The 24674-nt window shown below is 55.3% G+C and overlaps 1 protein-coding gene across 1 annotated transcript in view; it reads left to right on the plus strand.

Annotated features, from left to right (window-relative positions):
- The window catches only part of TMPRSS4 (transmembrane serine protease 4), a 34867-nt gene extending 17528 nt beyond the window's left edge, over window positions 1-17339 (plus strand). The window contains exons 3-13 of the mRNA XM_036258801.1: window positions 2517-2630; window positions 5865-6017; window positions 7222-7351; window positions 9501-9602; window positions 10906-10946; window positions 13149-13308; window positions 14252-14418; window positions 15047-15145; window positions 15304-15446; window positions 16540-16689; window positions 17080-17339. Coding sequence (XP_036114694.1) covers window positions 2517-2630; window positions 5865-6017; window positions 7222-7351; window positions 9501-9602; window positions 10906-10946; window positions 13149-13308; window positions 14252-14418; window positions 15047-15145; window positions 15304-15446; window positions 16540-16689; window positions 17080-17091 — 1271 coding nt within the window. The 3' untranslated portion in view covers window positions 17092-17339. The remainder of the gene's footprint in view (window positions 1-2516; window positions 2631-5864; window positions 6018-7221; window positions 7352-9500; window positions 9603-10905; window positions 10947-13148; window positions 13309-14251; window positions 14419-15046; window positions 15146-15303; window positions 15447-16539; window positions 16690-17079) is intronic.
- Window positions 17340-24674: the final 7335 nt, after the last annotated feature.

The following is a 24674-nucleotide window of genomic DNA, read 5'->3' on the forward strand; positions in this document are numbered from 1 at the left end:
CCAGTAGGAGACAATAAACCAAGGAAATGCTCCCCTTCATGAGTGTTCTCCCTGAGAATACCAGAGAGGCAGAGACATCGGGCCCGGGCCACGGAGCCAATCAGGGAGCTCCCCGTCGGCCATTCATCTCAGGAAACAAGCCAGCCCCGTGTCCCCAGAGGCGGGTGCTCGAGAAACACATCGTGCATGAATGCATGAATAAGATGTCCCCACGTCCATGGCCACAGGAAGGAGGACAGTGCTGAACAGACCACTGGGACTGGATAAGCACTATCTGCTCACATCATTGATGACCTTCTTGTCATCAGGTGCCAGGGCCCAAGAACGGCGGGCAATGCCAGTCCGCGTCCTCAGGGCCTGAGCTGTGTGTCTGAGGGTGAAATTCTCCCTTCGGAGGCTACACAACGTTTCCTATGCGTCCCCTAGGAACAGAGTTCGTGGTGCCCACACGGATCGGGCACCGGGCCCTGGGAGGATGCCACTTCTGCTTTGACAGAAAGAGAATCTGACAAAAGGAGCCATCATGATTCAAGACAGAAGAAAGCGAGACCTGTAGAAGGATGAAGGATGCGCTGAAGGGAGCCAGCCAAGAGCAGCGCGTTTCTCCAGCCCACACGTCTGCCGAGCACCGACTGCAGACGCAGGGGGCGCAGGAGTGGACCAAGCCGACAGAAGTCCCTGTCTTTGCGGGGTCTCCATGTGAGGCAAGGCCGGGAGGATCCAGACACAGACTAGATCGAATAGGGAGTACATTAGGGTGATGAGGACTCTGGGGACCATCAGGGAAGGAGGCTGCCTTTTAAACAGGGAGGTGAAGCCCTGGCCGGTTTTCTCAGTGGTTAGAGCGTCGGCCCGCGGACCAGAGAGTCCCAGGTTCGGTTCCCGCTAAGGGCATGTACCTCGGTTGCAGTTTGTCCCCGGCGCTGGTTGGGGTCGTGTGGGTGGCAGCCACTCTATGTGTCTCTCTCACATCGATGTTTCTCTCTCTCTCTTCCTCCCTCTCTCCCTCCCTCCCTCCCTCTCTGTCTGAAGATAAATGCAAAAATGTCCTCAGGTGAGGATAAAAAAATAAATTTAATTAATTAAAAAATAAGTAAATAAATAAGCAGGGAGGTGAAGGAAGGCCTCCCGGAGAAGGTGACATCTGAAGAATGATTCGGAAGGAGTGAGGAGCAGGCCACCTGGAGGGGAGGAGAGCGGACCTATTGCCGTCTAGAGATTCTCATGGTCCTTATAACCCCTGCCTTCATTCTCCCTGAAGAGTCCCCTCCCCAGCCTATCACCTGCAAGATGGGGTCACAGACGAACCTCTGACACTTCCTGAGATAGTAACTGTGTACAGCCTTGCCCGTGCACCACCCGTGCACCACCCGTGCATGGGCCCCTGGATGGCGATGCCAAATGGACAATGTGGTTAATGCTTCCTCTGCCTTAAGCACCAAGCGGCTCCTTCCTGGACTCCTGAGTCCCTGCCTCTTGTTCCAGTTCATCTCCTCACTCCTCAAGGATACATCTGGCTACATGTTATCACGCTCGTGTAAAGGATACATCTGGCTACATGATAACACGCTCGTGTAAAGGATACATCTGGCTACATGTTAACACGCTCGTGTAAAGGATACATCTGGCTACATGTTATCACGCTCGTATAAAGGATACATCTGGCTACATGTTATCACACTCGTGTAAAGGATACATCTGGCTACATGTTAACACACACGTGTATCTCTGAAGCCCAACGCTTCCCATGGCTCCTCACTGCCTTCAGGCTAAAGTCCGGACTCCTAGCATTGTATTCAAGACTCTCCACCAACTGGCTTTACCTGTCCTGCATCCGTAACATCCTTCCCCTACCTGACAGCCCAGGCACAGCAGGAGCTCACGGTCCCCACCCCAGGCCTGTGTCAGCTGGTCCACCCCTGCCTCTCCCACCTCCACCGACAGAGCCCCACGAAGGTGCTTGGACGGTGTCCAGGGCGGTACTGGCAGCTGCATCTCTGTTTGCCCCTCCCCCAGACTGTAATCTCCCAGAAGACAAGGACCATTCCAGAGATGTGCTGTTTGGGGAACTGAGCTGGAGACGTATCCGTTCACAGGGATGGATCAAGCCTCTACGAAGGACACAGTGTGATAGAGGCCCTACCCTCCTCCAGCTTCTAGAGGAATCAGAAGCTAAGTCAGGAAAGGGGATGGACGATAGTGACATGGACGGCCGTGCTGTCCCGGGGCAGAGCAGGCTGGACAGGGTGCAGCGCCCTAAGGTGAGATGGGAAGTGTCCGGTCTGAAGGCTCGCTGAGAGGCCTGTGAACTGGATACGCCTGGGTACATGAAAGGTGGTGGGCGACCTTGGCAGATGAAGCTACGCCTGTTCTGAAGGAGTAACCCCAAGTGCCAACCAAAACTCTCCCAAAGCATTTCTGTGGCTCAGCGCCAAGGGGCAGAGGGCAGGGAGACAGCGGGCCTTGGCGGGGGAGGGCTCCAAGTGCTGACCGCAGGCTCTCCCCCCACTTCACAGATGTCAGCCCCCAGCGCAAACCCCGCACTCCCCTGGAGACCTTCAAAAAAGTGGGGGTCCCCATCATCGCAGCACTGCTCAGCCTGACAACCATTGTCATCATGGCTGTCCTCAGTAAGTGGAAGCCCACCCCACCCCCACCCGCACCCCCACAGTAAGTGAAAGCCCTCCCCCACCCGCACCCCCACAGTAAGTGGAAGCCCTCCCCACCCCACCCCCCACACCCCCACAGTAAGTGGAAAACCTCCCCACCCCCACCCCACCCACACCCCCACAGTAAGTGGAAGCCCTCCCCTCCCCTCCCCCCCCACACACACCCACAGTAAGTGGAAGCCCTCCCCACCCCCACACCACCCACACCCCCACAGTAAGTGGAAGCCCTCCCCACCCCCACCCCACCCACACCCCCACAGTAAGTGGAAGCCCTCCCCACCCACACCCCCACAGTAAGTGGAAGCCCTCCCCTCCCCTCCCCCCACCCACACCCCCACAGTAAGTGGAAGCCCTCCCCACCCACACCCCACAGTAAGTGGAAGCCCTCCCCACCCCCACACCACCCACACCCCCACAGTAAGTGGAAGCCCTCCCCACCCCCACCCCACCCACACCCCCACAGTAAGTGGAAGCCCTCCCCACCCCCACACCACCCACACCCCCACAGTAAGTGGAAGCCCTCCCCACCCACACCCCCACAGTAAGTGGAAGCCCTCCCCTCCCCTCCCCCCACCCACACTCCCACAGTAAGTGGAAGCCCTCCCCACCCACACCCCACAGTAAGTGGAAGCCCTCCCCCACTCCCAACCCCCCCGGCACCCCTACAGTAAGTGGAAGCCCTCCCCCACCCCACCCGCACCCCCACAGTAAGTGGCAGCTCCCACTCCCCCTTCCCCTGCCCTCACCTCAGAGTCACAGGTGTGTTCCTGGGTAATCTCCCTGTCCCCACTCCGCTCTGAAGGGCCCTCCTCGGAGAAAGGGGATGAACTCCGCCCCCTGTCCCAGTTGGCTGGTATACCAGATGGTTTCTTCCACAGTGAGGGCCCAGCTGCACACTCACAACCCTACACAGGCCGTGCGTGTGGCAGGCATGCCCCCTGCCCTGGTCCCACGTCTGCAGGCTGGGGGCTGAGACACCTGAGCAGCCCCGGCTGGAAGAGAAGGAGCATTCTGCTCATGAGGAGGGACAAAGGGAGGGGCCTCGGGCAGGGACCACCAGGCAGACCACCCCGCCCACCCGCAGCTCTGTCTTCATCACGCCAGTGCCTGAGACCCAGTGTGGTCTCGGCAGCCTCTCTACAGAAAAGAGCAAAGTCAGTGAACAGGGATGTCCACAGGCCCCCTGGTCAGCGCCCCAGGCCCCTGGTCAGCGCCCACAGGCCCCCTGGTCAGCGCCCACAGCCCCCTGGTCAGCGCCCACAGCCCCCTGGTCAGCGCCCACAGGCCCCCTAGCCAGCGCCCACAGGCCCCCTGGTCAGCGCCCACAGGCGCCCTGGTCAGCGCCCACAGCCCCCTGGTCAGCGCCCACAGGCCCCCTGGTCAGCGCCCACAGGCGCCCTGGTCAGCGCCCACAGCCCCCTGGTCAGCGCCCACAGGCGCCCTGGTCAGCGCCCACAGGCCGGGATGAAGTCCTCGCCTTCATCTGCCAGGTAGTCATAGCAGGCTGCCGACCACAGCCTCCGCACAGGGAGCAGGCAGGAGGGACCCGGCCGGGAGGCACCTGGGGCGGGCACTGGCACTGCCACCTGCCGCTCTATAACCTGGAGTGAGCTCTCCTCCTCTCTTACCCTCGGTCTTCCCATCTATGAAATGGCCGCCTCCTTCGGGGTCACCAGAGAGCCAACGGGACAGCATGTGCAGTGCCAGGACCTCTCGGCAGCCAGCCGAGCCGGGGTCCCCACCAGTAGTAGCCACCACCCCACTGCGGACACTCAGCTCATCTGGTCGAATCCGCATTCTCCTCTTGAGCACCGAGGCTCCCAAGGAGGCATGGCAGCAGGGACAGCGGAGACAGGCCCCAGGCCCCCCGCTGAGCAGGTCCCTTCCCCCTCTGGCCCCGCGAGCCCTGCGGATGCCCCCGGTCATTCCAGCTTGGTCTCGCCGGTGTTTGGCCAAAGCAGCGGTGGCTTTGCAGACCCGCCACCCTGAGCCTGTGTTCTTCAGACCAAGAGTCAAGTGAGCTTTCTGTCCCCGAGGGGGTGCCTACCACCGTGGAGAGCAGAGACCCACCTTCGCCCGGGGACGCCGGGCAGGCGTAGCGGTCGTTTGGAGTGGGCTCTCCCTGCGTGGCTTCCACGCCTGGGCCCCCCTGGGTGAGGCACCAGAGGAGGTACGAGCTTCCAGCTCGGGTTAGGCTCCCTCGACCTTTTGGTTTCTAGGGTCTCCGCTGGTTAGGGTTAGGGTTAGGGTCTCAACTGTGTCCTGGCTTTGTCCCAGGAGGCCAGAGTGACCCTGCCTTACCCTGGCTCCTGACCATGAACCACACTCTGGAGTCTAAGAAGAATCTGACCTGCTCCTTCTCGCTTGCTTCACTCGGGAGAATCCGAGTTGGCAGCACAGCCCGGGCCCCCGGGGAGGTGGGGAGACCCAGACAGCTCTGAGCGAGACAGACCCTCACTGAAACCCTGCCCCGCGCAGAGGTGGCCTCGGGAACAGACCCCAGCTCCCTAACCTCAGTGTCCTGGTTCCTGTGAGTTAGTGGCCGCCTCCTGAGGTCGTGGCGAGGGTGAGGGGAGGACCACAGGCAGCCCTGGGCCGGGATGAGCGGGGGCAGGCTGGCCGACAGAGGGTCTCTTCTTGCCTGGAGGGTTCAGGAAAGTGTCCCCTGAGGAGTTAGAAGCACAGACTCGTTGCTATCACCCGAGGCAGCAGAGGAGCGACAGAGTTGGGAGGCAGCAGGCGGGGACAACACAGAACATCACCCCGATAAAAACACCTAGTTCTCCGGCTGCACAGCCGCCGGCTCAGCCGAGGCTCTCCGTGCCCCGAGGGGTCGCCTCCCTGCAGATGAGGAAACCGAGCCCCACCCCGCAGCCGCTCGGGCGCCCAGACCCAGACCAGCGTGTCCTCCGCATCAGGGACCTGGGGTAGAGGCCGGGCAGCCGGATCTGAGTTCCCCCCACACGCTCGCTCTCTCTCCTCAGCCGTCCTTAGGCAGGCACAGGTTCTATTAGCCCAGTTTACAGAGAAGGGAACCGAGGCTCAGGACCAAGTGCCCCAGCCAGCAGGGGGCAGCGCTGGGCCCGGGACCAGCACCTGGCTGTGTCCCCAGCCCAGGGCACCTTCGGGAGAACAGCCGTCAGTCCCGGCAGCCTGTGTGTCCTCAGCCCCCTGTCCCCCGCCCTTGCCTTGCAGTCAAGGTGATCCTGGACAAACACTACTTCTTCTGCGAGCAGACCCTCCACGTCATCCCCAGGAGGCAGGTGTGTGACGGCCGGCAGGACTGTGCCTCGGGGGACGATGAGCATCAGTGCGTCAGGAACCTCCCGGATGGGCCCCCCGTGCCCGGTGAGTGCGGGGCTGAGGCCCCGGCGAGAGGGCTCGGCTTCCGCCAGCTGTCCGTCTCGTCCTGCTGTGACCTCCCGACCACAGGGCCGCATCTCGCCCACCAGCCCCGCTACTGCGTGTGTAGCAGGCACTCAGTCAGTATTTGGACCAGAACAGGGAACAGAAAAGTATAACCGAGCCGGCCCCGTGTCTGCTGGGCCTGGCGAAACGGAGGCAGGGGGCTGGGTTCGAGGGCCTTGGGGACTTTCCTCCGTCTGTTACCTCACGAGGACCAGACAAGACTGTGAGGACTCGCGAGCTGTTGGTCCCTCTGGGCATGAGATACGTGTTTATCGTCACGAGCTACGTAACAAGCGTGAGCTGGGCCCATACGGGGACACGAGACGTTTTGAACATAAAAGCCCAAGTTCTTTCCGGACCGGGCTCCGGAGAGAAAAACGGCCCAGGTGACGGAGACGGGAGCCCCTGAGGAGCAGGGCTGAGTGACTTCCTGCGTATTTGTACTTTTTTTTTTTTTTAATCCTCATCCGAGGACATTTTTCCATTTTTTGTACAGACAGAGTGGGAGGGAGAGAGAGGAAGGGAGAGAGGGAAACATCGATGTGAAAGGGACACATCGAGTGGCTGCCACCCGCACGACCGACCAGGGCCGGGGACAAACTGCAACCGAGGTACGTGCCCTTAGCGGGAACCGAACCCGGGTCTCTCTGGACCGCAGGCCGACGCTCTAACCGCTGAGCCAAACCGGCCAGGGTTATTTGTGCTTTTTTAAAATCAGAAGCCAGAAGCCTCCGGGCACCTGCCACTCTGTTGCCAGGGTGCTTCTGGGCCCCCCTCTGAGCCCCCCTCTGAGCTTCCCGGGAGGAGCTGGGTCCCCGCCAGGACGTCCCGCTGGGCGGGCTGTGTGAGCCGCAGGGTGAGGTGATGTCATCAGGACTACCTAGCAGAGCTAGAGGAGCTGCCACTGAGTACTCCAGGGTGAGGACAGAACGGGGATTTGCCCCAGGACATTCGGTCGCCCCAGCTACTGTCAGCATGGGGCTCATTCACGCAGAGCCAAAAGGGGGCGCTGCCCTTGGGGCTGCAGGGTTAGGCTTCTGTGCGGCTCCCATTCGGGGTGGGGGAGTCTGGCTGGTCTCATGACGCCTTCTTAGGGGAATGGGTCAGCCGGGCCCTTGAGCTGACCCGCTTCCTCCCCTCCCAGTGCGTCTGTCCAGGGACAGGTCCACCCTTCAGGTGCTGAACCCGGCCACCAGGACCTGGGCCTCCGTCTGCTTCGACAGCTTCACGGATGCTCTGGCCCAGACAGCCTGCGGGCAGATGGGCTTTGACAGGTACCCAGACCCGAGTTCTGTGACCCCCCCTTCGCTGTGCTCACCCCCCTTTCCCTCTGGTCGGGCCGCGCAGGAGGCAACCGATCGATGTGTCTCTCTCACGTGGATGTTTCCATCTCCGTCTCCCCCTACCCCCACTCTGTCTGAAGGAAAAAGGAAAAATGTCCTCGGGTGAGGATTAAAAAAAAAAATGTGGTTTGAAGAAAGCTGATTTCCTTGTTGTTCCCTCAGCAAGTTCAAAAGCAGTCCCAGACTTTCAGTGGTGAAGAAGTCTAGAACTGTAATAAGGGTGGTTCGAATTATACATTTATATTCAGCTGATCCTGGCCAAAACCCCAAAAGTTGTTCTGATACCTACTTTAGAAGTAGGTTTGGAGAAAGTAAGAACTCCCTTGGGCAGTAGCTGGGAGGGAGAGGGCTGGGGTTTGCGCCCAAGACCCCTAATTCCTGGGCAGAGAGTTCTAGAAGCGTCTGTTTCTAGGCTGGGTCGTTTTCTCTCCCCACGAGGTTTCATCCGCAAAGGGAGGGGGACGTGTTGATCACCAGATTGCCTAGCTGGAGAGGATGGGGTACCCTCTCCCTGGTAGGCCCCGAACCTCACGAGTCTAAGCAACTGCACGCAGTGACTAGGCAGCAATGATGGATGCTGGGCAGACAGCCTCAGTCGCAGAACCCTCTCCCATGCACCCCCGAAGCAGCCTCAAGGTTCTTCAGCAAACGCCCCAAGCAGCCATTACTGATCCATCAGACCTGTGTCCCCTCTCTCTGGTTGTCAGGCTTCTGCTGGTCCCTGCCCTCCGGGGGTACAACCCCCAGCACCCTCTGGAGAGGACCGCCTTTGTTTCCAAGGGCAGCTGGGAAGACTGGCCCAGCCCCTCCTCCAGCCGCCCCTCCTCCCCCTCCAGTCCAGCCAACTGCAGGGTCAGCTGTACCCAGCACCGCAGGCTGCGGCTGGACCTTGGAAATGGGGTCCCCAAGGGCTCTTGAGTTAATAGGCTCCTGGAAGTTTTCCTCCTGGAGCTCCAAGCCACCTGGCTGTTGGGCTCTGCACAGTCCAAGCTGGTCAGACTCACCCACCAGGATGTAATCAGTACAGGGAGGTCAACTTCCCTGGGGCTGTCGTTTTGACCGTTGTGGCTTCTTCCGGGCCTCAGAGATCTCTCCTTTTCTCCTCCCACCTGGGTACGAGGTCCTTCTTGTCCCAGCACCCCCAAACCCTAGATGGTTAGAAGGGAGCGGGACCCCAGGGATCATCTGGTCCACCCGCCATTTTACAGAGGAGGACAGTGAGTCTTTGGGAGACCCGGAGGAGTGTGACCTGCCAAGGTCATACATCGAGCTGGTGTCAGAGCGAGGCCAAGCACCTCGGCCGTCAGGGCTCTTGACCCAGAGCCGAGCTCTGCCAACCCCAGTCCTCCCAGGGGTGGCATCTGCGCCCCCCAAGTCGTGCCCAGTTCCTGGCTGGAAATATGACGCTGAGCCAGGCAGCCAGGGCTTTGGGGGGCTCTGAGCCCCCATCCGGAGACTGGCTGTCTGGATGGGGAGGAGGAGGAGAAGGAAGAGTGAAGAAACTCCGGGAAAGATGGAGGAGGGAAGACAGAAACCCAAACAGGGACTCGCACCCAGACAGAAGGGGAGGGGTGCAAGAGAGAGACGTGTTTGTCTGCACCCCCGTGAAGACGGATCCGTTCCGTCCTGTCTCCAAGGGGACTCAGTGTACCTCCACTACCAGGTGCACCAGATGGCAGAGAGAACCACACGCCCACATCCCAGTTCCCCCGAGAGAGGGGGCAGCCAACCTGGGCTCCTCTGTGAAACACAAGACATTTCTGGGACATTGGCAGTAAGGACAGAGCTGGGACTTGACCGTGCGTCCCTAACATGTCTCCAACACTCTGGGTTCTGGGCTAAGCTTCCCAAGAAGGCAAAGCCTTGGCAGCATCCTGCCAGAGCTGAGCCCTGGGGTGCCAAGGGAGTGCCCCTCATCATCCAGCAAAGCAGGCACCGCCCGCACTGACCGGCGCCCCTCCGTGCCCCTGCCGTGCCCCCGAGCCTTCTCTGCCACCGCTCCTGGGCGTGGACTGTTCCCACCGTCCCGTTCTAAACTCTGCCCTGACTCACACCTCTCTCTCCCTCCGGGCGTGAGCAGCAAACCCACCTTCCGAGCTGTGAAGACAGGTCCAGACCAAGTTCGAGATGTCGTGCAAATCACAGGCGACAGCCAGGAGCTTCAGGTGCAAAATTCAAGCGGGTAAGTGATGGGACACCGTCCGGCCCACGGAGGCTGCCAGCCAGGCTGCGCCAGCGCCCTGGGCAGCAGCAAGGGGGCTGTAAGCCAGACGGCAGGAGGAACCCGCGGCAGGTGCTCAGCGGGAGTGGAGAAGCACATTGCTCAGAGACTCCCTGGGTTGATTCTTCTTTATTTTATTTTATTTTATTTTATTTTATTTTATTTTATTTTATTTTATTTTTTTGTTCAGATAAGAGTGGGAGAGAGGGAGAGAGAGAGAGAGAGAGAAACATCGATGTGAAAGGGACACATCGAGTGGCTGCCACCCGCATGACCAACCAGGGCTGGGGACAAACTGCAACCGAAGTACGTGCCCTTAGCGGGAACCGAACCTGGGTCTCTCCGGACCACAGGCCGACGCTCTAACCGCCGAGCCAAACCGGCCAGGGCTGATTCTTCTTTAATACAACAGACAACTGGACAGAGTGCCGCCCATGCCTCGGGGGCCTGTCCATCAGTCGAACAGTAGAACCGTTCCTCTTCCTACCGCCGATGCCCCCTGCTAAGCCCAACAGGCAATACTCTCAAGGTCACTGCGTCCTTCCCTGCCACTCACCAGACCTGTCCACACTCCCAGCTCTCCAGATGCCCCCCCGCCCCAGATTAGAGCAGGACACCTGACCAAACTGCTGCCCAGCTGGTGTGGCTCTGGACTGAGTGTCCTCCCCTGGACTGAGAGGTCCCGGTTCGATCCCTGGTCAGGGCACATGCCCGGGTTGCAGGTTCCACCCCCAGTAGGGGGCGTGCAGGAGGCACCCCCTCAATGTTTCCCTCTCCCATCGATGTTTCTATCTCTCCCCGCTCCCTCTCTAAAAAAAAAAAAAAACCAATAAAAACGTTTTCAAGAAACAAAAGTCTCCGGCAGCACCGTAGCTTGCGGAGGGCGCATCTCCCTAGCACTCGGGGTGTTGCTGGTTCCTTTATTTGTCAACGAGAATGTTGAAAAGGACAGGGACAGGAGCAGGGACAGGGACAGGTCGATCCTTTGCCTGATTCCACTGTACCTGCTCTCCGGCTGCGGAGCGGCGGGCACAGGTCCCGGCTCTCCCTCTCGGGCTGCCCAGAGCCCGGCTTGGCCCAGCGCACGGGCAGGTGCTTCCCTGAGCCCACGTCCCAGCCACTCCGACCACACGGGCTGCGGGGCCACGCAGCTTCCATACCGCCCACTGGGAGGGGCCTTGGATCAATACTGCCAGAGACCTGAGTCCTGCCTCCCGGCCAAGGGAGAAGCGGAAAACACAGGGCCCCTGTGTCTCCCCTGCAGACCCTGTCCCTCAGGCTCCCTGGTTTCCCTGCACTGTCTGGGTGAGTACGCCCCGTCTCTGAGGGTTCGGGTCCCGGGCCAGCGGCGCGCATGGGGGAAGACCCTCACTCTCATTCCTGAGTTTCTCAGACTCCAAGTTTCACTCTGTTTTCACCCCAACCTTACACCTTCGGGCCTGGGGCTTGTGGGTCACCGCTCCTTCAAGCGATTGGCATTAAGGACTTCCTCCTGCCGCCCACACACAGCCCCACGCCTGAGCAGAGCCCCGGGAGAGGGAGCAGGGCACCTGGAGAGGGCAGCACCTGGGACGGCCTCTACCGTCCCGGTCAGGACCCCCAGAACTGTCTGTCACAGTCAGCTCCGTTTCTCAAGACCGGGTTACCCCTTCGGCGTAGCAGAGGCGTTGGGGTGTGTCTAGCCCTGTCAGGCGCTGGCGGGAGGTAGAAACGTGCGAAAGGAACTGGCCGACGTCCTCAGGAGCTCGCAAGTGAGCAGAGAGCGGGGCAAGGCCCTTCGTGGGAAGCACCAGGCTGAGTAGTAGTCACAGCTGACATGCTGCAGAGAGAGCTGCTGGAGGGTCAGGACACCTGAGCAGCGTCCTGCTGGCCTCCGGGGTGACCTTGCGGAATTCGCCTGGCCCCTCTGAGGTTCATCTTTACAAGAAGCCCTTTAGTGCCACTGCCCAAGAGGATCCCCGAGACGCCCCAGCCCTGACAGGGGGGTCACCCTGCCCACCTCCTGGGAGAAGACCTGAGCAGAGCCCAGAGGGTGGCAGAAGCTGAAGTCCCGAGAGGAAGAAGGTCACTGTCACTGACGTTGACGTTTAGCAGTATATATGCTTTCCTGTTGGCCAGTAAGACTTTTAGTCATTATCAGGTGACCCCCCGCAATACCTAGAGTGTGGGGCTGACACATGGTGACTGGCGCATGAATGAATGAATGAATGAATGGTCACCTCATCTGGTGTGCTGAGCTGATTAGCACTGAAGTCACAAAAGTAATAGTCACAGACAAGTGCCTTGAGGAGCCCCGGGTGTCCCCGAGAAGACGGAAGCACGTCAACAACGAAAGGCTGGCCGACACCCAGGGCGGCGGCAAGGTGGTGCCCAGGCTGAACAATGAAGAATGAACTGTAGGCCCAGGAGGGGAGGGACCACGTCCGTCTGTCTGCCTTGTCCAGCACGCTCTTCTTAGCATCCCTGAGACACGGTGGGCATCCGGACACGCCCGCTGAATGGATCGACGATGTAGATAAACCGAGGGGAGACCCCGTACACGGGCTTCCTGGAACAAAACCAAGTGACTCTCTGGGGACTGACAGATGGATTGGGCTGAATGGACGCTTTTATGCAGGGACAGCAGGAGGCTCTGGGGAGTTTAAACTCCACCCTACACTCAACGAGGGATGTAAGGGGCTTCGAATGAGCGAGTGAGGTGACGTGGAATTCAGTGGTGTTTGAAAAGTCCCCGGCGAGAGAGCCCAGAAGGTTGGAAGCCTTTGCCCTGTAGAGGCCACGAGGCAGGGACGGCCAGGACCAAAGAGGCTGGACGGGGCGGGAGCAGGACCAAAGGTTTTTATGAGTTCAAGAGTCAGACAGCCCTGGCCGGTTGGGCTCAGGGTTGGAGCGTCAGCCTGCGGTCCAGAGAGACCCGGGTTCGATTCCCGCTAAGGGCACGTACCTCGGTTACAGTTTGTCCCCGGCCCTGGTTGGGTGGTGCAGGTGGCGACCAGTCGATGTGTCCCTTTCACGTCGATGTTTCTCTCTCTCTCTCTCTCTCCCTCGCTCTCCCTCCTGCTCTATCTGAACAAAAAATGGAAAACTGTCCTCGGGTGAGGATAAAAAAAATAAGAGTCAGATACAAAAGCCGGGACAGTGGGATGGGAGAGAGAATAGGCTGGGACTTGGGAGACGCGCTCGGCAGAGGGGAAGGGGCTCAGCGAAAGGTGAGTTCAGGAGGGACCGGTTCCCCAAACCTCCTTCCCACTTCCGCTCCCAGGGCTGCCCGTGGGCGCTGCTGACTGTTGCCCGTGGGCGTCTCGGGGCACTGCGCCCGCAGGACTTCCCTAATTCCGCATCACTGCCTAGTTCATGCGCTCAGCACAGCGGACACACCTGTGTTCACAGCGTAACCTCCTAAGCACAGCCCAAGCCGAAAAGAGAGAGGGCGATGGGGGAAGCCTGGGGTCTGGGCCCTGGAGACGGAGCCTGACTCCCGCCTTCTCCCCTTCCTACCGAGCCCAGCCTGTGGGGAGGGCCTGAAGGCCCCCCGGGTGGTGGGCGGGGAGGTGGCCTCCGGGGACTCCTGGCCTTGGCAGGTCAGCATCCAGTACAACGACCAGCACATCTGTGGAGGGAGCATCCTGGACGCCCACTGGGTCCTCACGGCTGCCCACTGCTTCAGGTAAGGCCCCGCTGCGAGGAGGGGCCCGGGTGCCTGGCCCCCCGTCTCCTGGCCGTGTTCGGAAGCCCTCTCTCCCCTTTACCCTGCCCCTGAGGATGATGCCCTAGGGTGTGGCCACCCCGGTGAGATGCTTGTTAAACACTGAGGGTCTGAGCAGAGGCTGGTGGTCACCAAGCCTGACCTCTTGCAGGTTCGAAGCCCCTGTCCTCCATCCACCCCCTCTCACTCACTCCACAAAAGCGCCCCCCATCTGCCTGGCATCTGAGAACTCTCGCCCTCTCTGCCGGTCTTCTAGGAAGTGGTCTGGGGTCTCGTCACTGCCCCTCTCTCCCGGGTTCAGAAACTTAAACCACACCAAGGGTAGGTCTCCTCACAGGCCAGCAGAGAGGCCTGCCCTTCGGGGGACGGACGGCTCCCGGGCCCTCTTTGCTGCCATTCACCCGTCCATCCATCCCGCCTCTGATGAGTCCCCGGGGTACCGAGCCGGACGTCACGTGTCCGTGCGCATTCGGACCCCTTCCTGCCTCGCGGCACCGACAGCCAGGCCGGCGATCCTCAGCCTCTTTAGAGAACCTGACAATGGCCCCTAAGTGGTGTCTGGTGTCAGGAGGAAGGACGGTGATTACGTGACGTGACCGCACACAGGGCGAGTATCCACGAGCAATAACGAAAGTGAAGACCCTCGGAGGAGACGGCGCCAGGGCCCCGAGCTCAGAGAGAAGCCCCCTCCAGCCCTCCAGTTAGACGTCTTCTTGGGCAGGGTTCACTGGGAAAAGGGGTCAAATCCCCCTTTAGAATTTGGCCTGTGAGAGGTGACTTCTCAGACCGCCCCTTGTCCGTCATTACCTCCCAAGGCAGGGATATCCAGCTCCCCAATCCCCAGCGCCCTGGGGACCCAGCCTCCTCACCGTGGCTCAGGCCAGCCCCCCGTCTCTGCCCCCAGGAAGTACCTGCATGTGCCCGGCTGGAAGGTGAGGGTCGGCTCACACAAACTGGGCCACTTCCCGTCCCTGCCTGTGGCCAAAATCTTCGCCGCTGAGCACAACACCTCACACCCCAAAGACAAGGACATCGCCCTGGTGAAGCTGCAGTACCCACTCACGTTCTCAGGTGACAGCCGCACCTGGGAGCAGAGCCCCTTAGGTCGTGTTCCCAGTCAGCCACGGGCCCCTCGAGCTGCCGGCTGACCTCCCCCACCCCCGCCGGAGCGTCCCAGGTCCGCTTCCTCCATGGAGCACCTTCCGTGAGGCTCTTCGCTTCACCCAGCCTTGCGGTTGTGAGATCATCTAGTCCGACCTCCACCCACAGCCACTGCCAAGCGCCTGCACAGTGTCCCTGCCAAGGAGTCATTGTGCCCATTTGCTGTCCACAGGGCAGGCAGCCCACGGAGTCCTGGGCATTTCTATCAGATGGTTCACGCTCATAGAGGGTGGCACCTGATCAGCCCTTCCGGCTGGTGGATCCGCAGGACGCTGGTCCCTGGGGGGGAAAGAATTCTTCTCCAGTTAGTGTGGGGAACACTTTTATACCTCGGCTCTCTTCTTGGAGCCCATAGTACATTCAAGATATGCAAACGATGTCTAATTTTTAAGAGAAGTTGCTTTACTGTGTTTAACGCACATTTGGTAAACGTCACGGACCACAGAACCCCTTTCCTCCCAGTATGTCTGTGAACACCCTGCAGTGTGTCGTGGGAGCTTGGCCGCCTGAGCGCCGGGCCCTCCTCTCTGCTCCGCAGGCACAGTCAGGCCCATCTGCCTGCCCTTCCCTGACGAGGAGCTCCCTCCCGCCACCCCACTCTGGGTCATCGGATGGGGCTTCACCGAGCAGGGCGGAGGTGAGTCCTGGGCTCGGGAGCACCGGGCAGAGGGAGGAGCACCCTTCAGAAAAACCCACCCCGGAGGTCCAAGCACCAGGGTGCCCGGTAACCCAGGGAAGCCTCCTGGGCTGGGGTGCCAGGCAAGGATGAGAGCGTGAGTGTGTTTTCACCCCCAGGGAAGATGTCTGACGTGCTGCTGCAGGGGTCAGTCCAGGTCATCAACAGGACTCGGTGCAACGCAGAGGACGCTTACCAGGGGGAGGTGACCCAGCAGATGCTGTGCGCAGGCGTCCTGGAGGGCGGCGTGGACACCTGCCAGGTGTGGCCTCGGCACCGGGAGGGAATTCACGGGACAGGGGTGTAGGTCTGAGCACCCCACACGAAGCCCGGCAGACGCAGGTACTCAATGTGTGATGGAGAGAAACAGGGAGAGAGGGGTGAGAGTCAGGTAAGATCTAGGGAGGGATGGACAGGTGGATGGAGACAAGCAGAACGATTCGAAAGGTACGTGTGTTTCACTCCGCAAAGACGATGTGCCCTCCCCACCCACCCCTACTTCCCATTGTCTGCAGGAGTATGAGTCCCGTGAGGGCTAGAATTCAGGTCAGTTTTCTCTGTCACTATCCTCAAGCTGCCCAACTACTCTGGAGCAAGCCCACCTCGTGCTGGATGAGTCCTGGTGCCATGTTCTCGCACCTCATGCCCACTGGCCAACCCCTGAATACATTCCCATGTTCTCCACCCCTGAGGATCTTCTGAGACATCCTCCTTAAACCCCTGACCTCGCTCCCACCTCTGTCCTCAGTCATTCGATTCTTTCACTCAAGCCCAGCCGGTGTGGCTCAGCGGTTGAGCGTCGACCCTGCACCAAGAGGTCGCCGGTTCGATTCCCAGTCAGGGCACATGCCCGGGTTGTGGGCCCGATCCCCAGTGTGGGGCGTGCAGGAGGCGGCCAGTCGATGTCTTCTCTCATTGATGTTTCCATCACACACACACACACCCAATTTGATTCTAAGCTTCCCAAAGGCAGGGATCTTTGTCCTTCTCAAGTGTCTAGAACAGGGCCTGCATAGGCCCTCCTGGTGGTTCGATATACTGGGGACATACTGCAGTAAACAAAGGCAACCAGGCTTCCTAGCTGCAGGACCCCTTAGGGCCTTCGATCTGCTCGTGTGCGCTGTGGACATCTGAGAGGGGGCTGCTATGGGCACGCCCACAAGGTGCTTGACCTCCAGCAGAACCCTTTGGCCCCAAACCGAAGGACGCGCTGGGCGGCAGGAAGAGCAGGCAGAGGGGTGGGGCAGAGAGCACCAGGGAGCGCAGGGCAACAGGTGGCCAGCGCAGGCAGGGGGGGAAGGAGAGGCCCACCCCTCCCCCTGCCCTACCCAGCAGCCCCCGCTCTGTCCTCCCAGGGTGACAGCGGCGGGCCCCTAATGTATCACTCTGACCTGTGGCAAGTTGTGGGCATCGTGAGCTGGGGCCACGGCTGTGGGGGCCCGAGTACCCCGGGAGTGTACACCAAAGTCACAGCCTATCTCAACTGGATCTACAGTGTCCGGAAGGTGAGCCCGGGGCCCTCGCTGGAGGCCCTCCCTCCGGTCCTCCACTCTTAGGGTTCTGGCTCATCCTTGGCTTTCTGAGTGGCTCTGAGACCTTTCACGTCCCAAATCATTTTCCCTGCCGGGAAGGACCAGCCTGGGCTCCCATCACTGACAACTGAACTTCCCGAATCAGAGATTCCCATGGAATGTTCATGCCTCAGAGGGTGGGCCTCAGCCGGCTGTACACCTGCCTGTGTCCTGGCCCAGTGGGGCCCGTACTTCCCAGAGAACAGATTCTATGAGAGGGAGGGTGGGAGGCCAGGAGACGCCCCTGCAGGGTGAGAGCAAAGAGCTCAGACCATCACAGCTTCGCCCACTTTGACATCATCTCCTTCCGGTCTCTTCTTCTAGTCTGAGTCATGATGCCGCTGCCCGTCTGCAGTCCTGGGATCTGCTCCCCCCGTCCGGCCCACCTGGGGATCCCCCCGGAGCCAGACACAGAGCAAGGCTGTGGGCACAGGGCACCCCTCTGTGCCCAGAGCCTCAGCATATCTTGGTGCAGCAAAGGGCCTCCATCCCTGTAAGAACCCGTAGCCTACGGGCTCCCGCAGAGAAGGCAACAGCAGCAGCCCTGCCTCCCTGGGGCTCCAGCATCCCAGGGGAGCCACGCAGCCCACTGGATGGCCCCGCCTTGGGCCAAGCCCGGAGGACTCTTTCCAATCTACTCTCCCGTGAGAGCCCAGGTCACCAGGAGCTGGACTGGAGGGAGGAAAGGGTCTGGGCCAGCCCCTGCTCTGCACCCAGCCCCAGGGAACCAGTGTGATATAAAGCATGCGGTCCTGCTGGTGGTGCGGCTACTTCACTTAGTGTTGTTATTCCTCCCTGTCTGGCGGCTTTCGAACAGGTGCGGGAAGCCTTTGCCGTGGTCTGCCTGGCTACTCCCCAAGAACTGAGCCAGGGCTGCTGAGCCACACTCCTGTTCTCTGGGTGCGCACAGGTCTGGGGAGACGATTAGTTCTCAGCGTAGGGGGTTGGGGAAGAGGAGACACGGACCAGAGCTGCTGGGGGAGCAGTAGGGAGCTGCAGACCCGGGACGCCAGGGCCAGGGGGCCTCCTTCCCACTGCTGCCTCCCCGCCCCCCGCCTGTGATGTCAGCTGCGGGCCAGAGGCAGCCTGTGGCTCGGGAGGGAGGTGGCTTCAGCATTCAAGGGTGGCATCCGGTCATGGCTTCCTGAGCAGTTGAAAAGAGACACTGCATCTCTGAGTCCTAACTTCAACCTAGAGCCCTGGTGTGGTTTGCATCCTCCTTCTTCTCTTGTGCTAATGTTATTGATCACCTGCCGAGGGTGAGGTGGTCCCCAAGCGGGGTTCCGGGAAGATTGGCTCCGCACTCAGGCCCCTAAGCGGCAGCGACGTCTCTGGACGCTGTAGGAAGCCTCCGTGTTCGGAGGACCCTCCTGCTGTCGGTGCTCAGATCCCACGTGATGCCTGACGAGGACCCTGTGAGTGCCTTACTAGGTTCTCAGGAAATAATGGAATCCTCAAAGATAAACAATAACTAAGTGATACACCTGCCCAGGAGAACCCCGAGCTGAGACTGAGGTGGGGACCTGGGAGCTGCAGCTAATAATTAAAGTCTTGGCACGAAGACCTGTGTGAAGGCTGGGAAACCATGAACCCAGACCCACTGCAGGGAGGGGAGCTGAACCTGGGACTCCCCCATGAAGCAGAGACACCCGAGGGGGGGCGAATGTGGTCCCAGGTGGCGAATCTAACAGAAGAAAACATCCCCAATTTAGAGCCTTAGGGTTGCCAAAGATCCTCCAAATATGAGTTCACAGTCAGCGATCAGACACATTTTTTTTACTTAATTAATTTAGATTTGTTACAGATGTTTTCTTTCTTCCCCACTGATACCCTCCTCCCCCACCCTCCCCGCCCCGTCCCCAGCTTTGCTGTCCATGTCCACTGTTCATGCACACATGCATATAAGTTCTGTGGTTTATCTCTCCCCCACCACCCCTCCTTCTGGGAATTGTCAGTCTGTACCCCACTTCCACGTCTCTGGGACTACCCCATTCTTCAGACTATTATGTTCATTATATTCCACAAATAAGTGAGATCATGTGATATTTGTCTTTCTCTGCTTGGCTTGTTTCCCTTAGGATAATACTCTCCAGGTCCCTCCATGTCGTCTCAAAGGATAAGAGAACTTTCTTTCTTACAGCTGCATAGTACTCCATTGTGTACATGTACCACAGCTTTTTTATCCATTTGTTTACTGATGGACACTTGGGCTGTTTCCAGATCTTAGTTATTGTAAATAATGCTGCTATGATCATGGGGGTACATATATTCTTTCTGATTGGTGTTTCGGGCTTCTTAGGGTATATTCCTAGAAGTGGCATCACTGGGTCAAATGGAAGTTCAATTTTTAATGTTTTGAGATAACACCATATTGTCTTCCACAGTGGCTGCACCAGTCTGCATTCCCACCAGCAGTGCACTAGAGTCCCCCTTTCTCCACACCCTCGCCAGCACTTGTCTGATGATTTGTTGATGGTGGCCATACTGACAGGTGTGAGGTGATACCTCATTGTTGTTTGAATTTGCATCTCTCTGATGATTAGTGATGTTGAGCATTTCTTTATAAGTCTCTTGGCCATTTGTATGTCCTGTTTGGAGAGGTGTCTCCCATTTTTTAATTGGATTCTTTGTCTTCCTCTTGTTAAGCTGTATGAGCACTCTATATATAATGGAAATTAATCCCTTATCTGATGTATCATTGGCAATGATGCTCTCCCATACAGTGGGTTGCCTTTCCATTTTGGTGGTTGTTTCTTTTGCTGTGCAGAAGCTTTTGAGTTTGATGTAGTCCCATGTGTTCATTTTTTCTTCTGTTTCTGTTGCCTTAGGTGATGTATCACTGAAAATTCTGCTGCGTATGATGTCTGAAATTTTGTTGCCTACAGTTTCTTCTAGGATTTTTATCAATTCATGAGTCACATTTAAGTCTTTTATCCATTTTGAGTTTATTCTTGTGTGGGGTGTAAGTTGATGGTCTAGTTTCATTTTTTTGCGTGTAGCTGTCCAATTTTCCCAACACCATTTATTAAAGAGGCTGTCTTTACTCCACTGTATGCTCTTGCCCTCTTTGTCAAATATTAATTGAGTATATTGTCTTGGGTCCATTTCTGGGTTCTCTATTCTGTTCCATTGATCTACATGCCTGTTCTTGTGCCAGTACCACACTGTTTTGATTACAGTGGCTTTGTAGTTTAACCTGATATCTGGTGCTGTCATCCCTCCTACTTTGTTCTTCTTTTTCAAGATTGCTGTGGCTATTCGAGGTCTTTTTTGGTGCCATATGAACTTTTGAAGTATTTGTTCTAGTTCTGTGAAGTATGTCGTTGGTATTTTGATGGGGATTGCATTGAATCTATAGATTGCTTTGGGTAGTATGGACATTTTAATGATGTTAATTATTCCAATCCATGAACAAGGTATGTGCTTCCACTTTTTATATCTTTCTCTATTTCTTTTTTCAATGACCTGTAGTTTTCGGCGAATAAGTCCTTTATTTCTTTGGTTAAGTTTATTCCTAGGTATCTTAATTTTTTTGCTGCAGTGGTAAATGGGATTCTTTGTTCTGTTTTGTTTCTTTTTCTGTGACTTCATCATTGGTGTATAAGAATGCCATCGATTTCTTTTTTTTTTTTTTTTTTTATAGAGTGGGAGGGAGAGAGAGAGAGAAACATCGACGTGAAGGGACACATCGACTGGCTGCCACCCGCACGACCAACCAGGGCCGGGGACAAACTGCAACCGAGGTACGTGCCCTTAGCGGGAACCGAACCCGGGTCTCTCCGGACCGCAGGTCGACACTCTAACCGCTGAGCCAAACCGGCCAGGGCCCATCGATTTCTTGATGTTAATTTTGTATCCTGCTACTTTGCCAAATTCATTTATTAAGTCTAGTAAATTTTTGATGGAGTCTTTTGGGGTTTTCTACATATAGTATTATGTCATCTGTGAATAATGAAAGTTTTACTTCCTCCTTTCCAATTTGGATCCCTTTTATTTTTTTCTTCCTGTCTGATTGCTGTGGCTCAGACTTCCAGTACTATGTTAAATAAGAGTGTCGAAAGTGGACATCCCTGTCTTGTTCCTCTTCTTAAGGGAAATGATTTTACTTTCTGCCAATTGAGTATGATGTTGGCTGTAGGTCTTTCATATATGGCCTTTTTTTATGTCGAGATGTGATCCCTCTATTCCCAGATTGCTGAGCATTTTTATCAGAAATGGATGCTGGATTTTGTCGAATGCTTTTTCAGTGTCTATTGATATGATCATATAATTTTTATCTTTCAACTTTGTTTATGTGGTATATCACATTTATTGATTTGTAAATATTGTACCAGCCTTGCATCCTTGGGCAGAACCCCACTTGGTCACGGTGAATAATTTTTTTGATGTATTGCTATATGTGATTTGCTAGTATTTTGTTCAGGATTTTGGCATCTGTGTTCATCAGGGATATTGGCCTGTAGTTTTCTTTCTTTGTAGTGTCTTTTTCTGGTTTTGGAATTAGAATTATGCTGGCCTCATAAAACGAGTTTGGAAGTCTTCCTTCTTCTTGAATTTTTTGAAGAGTTTGAGGAGAATGGGTATTAGTTCTTCTTTGAATGTTTGGCAAAATTCCCCTATGAAGCTGTCTGGGCCTGGGCTTTTGTTTGCTGGGAGAGTCTTGATTACATCTTCAATTTCTTCTGTAGTTATTGGTTTGTTCAAGTTTTCTATCTTTTCCTAGTTCAGTTTTGGGAGACTGTGTTTCTAGACATTTGTCCATTTAGCTTAGATTGTCAAATTTGTTGCCGTATAATTGTTCATAATATTTGTTCACGATCCTTTGTATTTCTGTGATGTCAGTTATTATTTCTCCTCTTTCATTCCTGATTTTGTATATTTTGGTTCTCTCTCTTTGAGTCTTCTTGGTGAGTCTAGCTAAGGGTCCATCAATCTTGTTTATCTTTTCAAAGAACCAGCTTTTTGTTTCATTGATCCTTTGACTTGTTTTATTGGTCTCCATGTCATTTATTTCTGCTCTGATCTTTACTATTTCCTTCCTTCTACTTGCTCTGGGGTTTTCTTTTTGTTTGCTTTCTAGTTCTTTAAGTTGTGAGGTTAGATAGTCTACTAGAAATTTTTCTTGTTTCTTGAGGTAGGCCTGTAGTGCTATGAACTTCCCTCTCAGAACTGCTTTTGTTGCATCCCATAAATTTTGTGTTGTTGTGTGTTCATTTTCATTGGTTTCCAGGAAGTTTTTAATTTCTTCCTTGATCTCCATGGTAACCCATTCATTGATCAATAACATGCTATTTAGCCTCCATGTTTTCAAATGTCTCTGCATGTTCTTGTTGCAATTGATTTCTAGTTTCATGCCATTGTGATCTGAGAAGATGCTTGATAGGATTTCAATCTTCTTAAACTTGTAGAGACTTAGTTTGTGCCCAACATGTGGTCTATCTTTGAGAATGTCCCATGTGCACTTGAGAAGAATGTGAATTCTGCAGTTTTGGGGTGTAATTCTCTGTAGATATCTATTAAATCCATTTGAACTAGCGCTTCATTTAGAGTCTGTGTTTCCTTGTTAATTTTCTGTCTGGATGATCTATCCAGTGATGTCAGTGGGGTATTGAAGTCCCCTGCTATGATTGTATTGCTGTTGATTTCTCCTTTGAAGTCCTCCAAAAGATTTTTAATATATGTTGGTGCTCCTATATTGAGTGCATATGTTTACCAAGGTTAGATCTTCCTGTTGGATAGATCCTTTCAATATTATGTAGTGGCCTTCTTTGTCTCTAGTTATGGTCTTCATTTTGAAATCTACTTTATCAGATATGAGTATTGCTACCCCAGCTTTTTTTTCCTTTCCGTTTGCTTGAAAGATTTTTTTTCCATCCCTTCACTTTCAACCTATGTGAGTCTTTTGTTGTGAGGTGGGTTTCTTCTAAACAACATATATGTGAGTCACGCTTTCTTATCCAGTCAGCTACTCTATGTCTTTTTATCGGAGCATTCAAACCATTTACATTTAAGGTGATAATTGATATGTACTTATTTATTGCCATTTTTGTTTGTGCGGTTCTATTTTTCTTCCTATTTCTTCTACTAATTACAGCAGACCTTTTAGCATATCTTGTAGTGGTGGTTTGGTGCTAATGTATTCCCTTAGCCTTTTTTTTTTTTTTTTTTTTTTTGGTCTTTTTTTTGTCTGGGAAGCTCTTTATTTGACCTTCTATTTTGAATGATAGCCTTGCTGTATAGAGTAGTCTTGGATTCAGATTCTTGTTTTTTGTGACCTTGATTACTTCATGCCACTCCCTTCTGGCCTGTAGTGTTTCTGTTGAGAAGTCAGCTGAGAGCCTTATGGGGTTTACTTTGTAGGTAATCTGTAGCTTATCTCTTGCTGCCTTTAGGATTCTCTCTTTGTATTTAATTTTTGGCATTTCAATTACTATATGTCTTGGTGTGGGCCTGTTTGGGTTCTTTTTACTTGGGGCTCTCTGTGCTTCTTGAACTTGAATGCCTTCTTCCTTCACCAAGTTAGGAAAGTTTTCTGTCACTATTTCTTCAAATATATTTTCTAACCCTTGCCCATTTTCTTCCTCTTCGGGGACTCCTATGATGCAAATGTTATTACATTTCCAGTTGTCCCACAATTCTCTTATGCTGTCTTCCTGTTTTTTAACTGTTTTTTCCTTTGGTTTTCTGATTGGTTGATATTTTTCTACCCTGTCTTCTAATTCACTGGTCCGGTCCTCAGCTTCCTCTACTCTGCTGGTTAGTCCTTCCAATGTGTTCTTTATTTCTGCTATGTCATTCTTCATTTCCGCTTGGTTGGTTTTCAATGTTTCTATATCTTTACTCATGGTGCTGATGTCCTTACTCATGCTGTTAAGCTTCCTCAAGATCATGACTCTGAACTCTACCTCTTATAATTTGCTTAGCTGCATTTTATTTATCTCATTTTTGATGGAGTTCTCTTGTTCTTTCATTTGGGATTTGTTTCTTTGTTTCACCATTTTGGCTATCTCAGTGGGTTTAGGAGCCTGCCAAATTTTCCCTGTGGGTGTTGGTGTTCTGCTGTTTGTGGCTCCCTCTACTGTGTTTGGATGAGCCTGGGTGGGCCGACATTAAACATCACTGTCAAGTCTTACTTTCCTGGGTAGATTTGCAAGCCCAGGAAAGGTTAAGTTATCCTCTAGCTTTTTCTTGGTGCTTAATAGTCTCAGTTACTCAGTGCCTTGGAATGTAGCCCTAGTGTTCTGCATAAGAGGATTTCCAGAGGGTGGGATAGATGCTGGTTGTTAATGAACCTCAACTTGCATTCCTTTGCCTCACCTGGGAAAGGCTGAATCTCCAAGGTGGGGAGCTGCTGCTTTTCCCCACAGCTCTGGGAAGGAGCATCCTGGCCACTGTCCTTTGTGGCCGCAACTCAGCAGAAATTCTGAGTGCCCTCCAAATCTCGGGTGTCCCCACAGAGTTCCAGCCCAGTCTGCCCTCCCTCTGCTGTAACCCCCAGGTGAGTGTCGGTGGCTATTTTAGTGCTCTGTCCCTCCTCTCTGTGCTGTGGAGCAGGCTTGGTCTTTATTCCCCAAGGGCACTGCTCACAGCTAAGACTGCTGCTGTCTGTGAGCTCCCAGCCCACCACCCCCTCGTGCCTCCACAGATCCTACCAGTGTCCCTGGTTATATGGTCCTGTCCTGCTGCTTTCTGTTGCTTTTTTCTGAAGATTTGTCTTTATTTTAGTCGTAATTCCTGTTTGGTCCTAGGGGATCGTCTGCGTAGCTTCTATTCACTCTGCCTCCATTTTCACATCCTCTACAACTATCTTGTGTGCAGCTGGATCGCACAGTCCCTGCTGGTCACACAGGCCTCTCTGGTGCCCCCGCACCCTGCGGTTCCCACGGGCGGGCAGCTGGATAGCACCAGTCTCTCTCGGG

Source organism: Molossus molossus, unplaced genomic scaffold (genome assembly GCF_014108415.1).
Source record: "Molossus molossus isolate mMolMol1 unplaced genomic scaffold, mMolMol1.p scaffold_m16_p_13, whole genome shotgun sequence".
Lineage (NCBI taxonomy): Eukaryota > Metazoa > Chordata > Mammalia > Chiroptera > Molossidae > Molossus > Molossus molossus.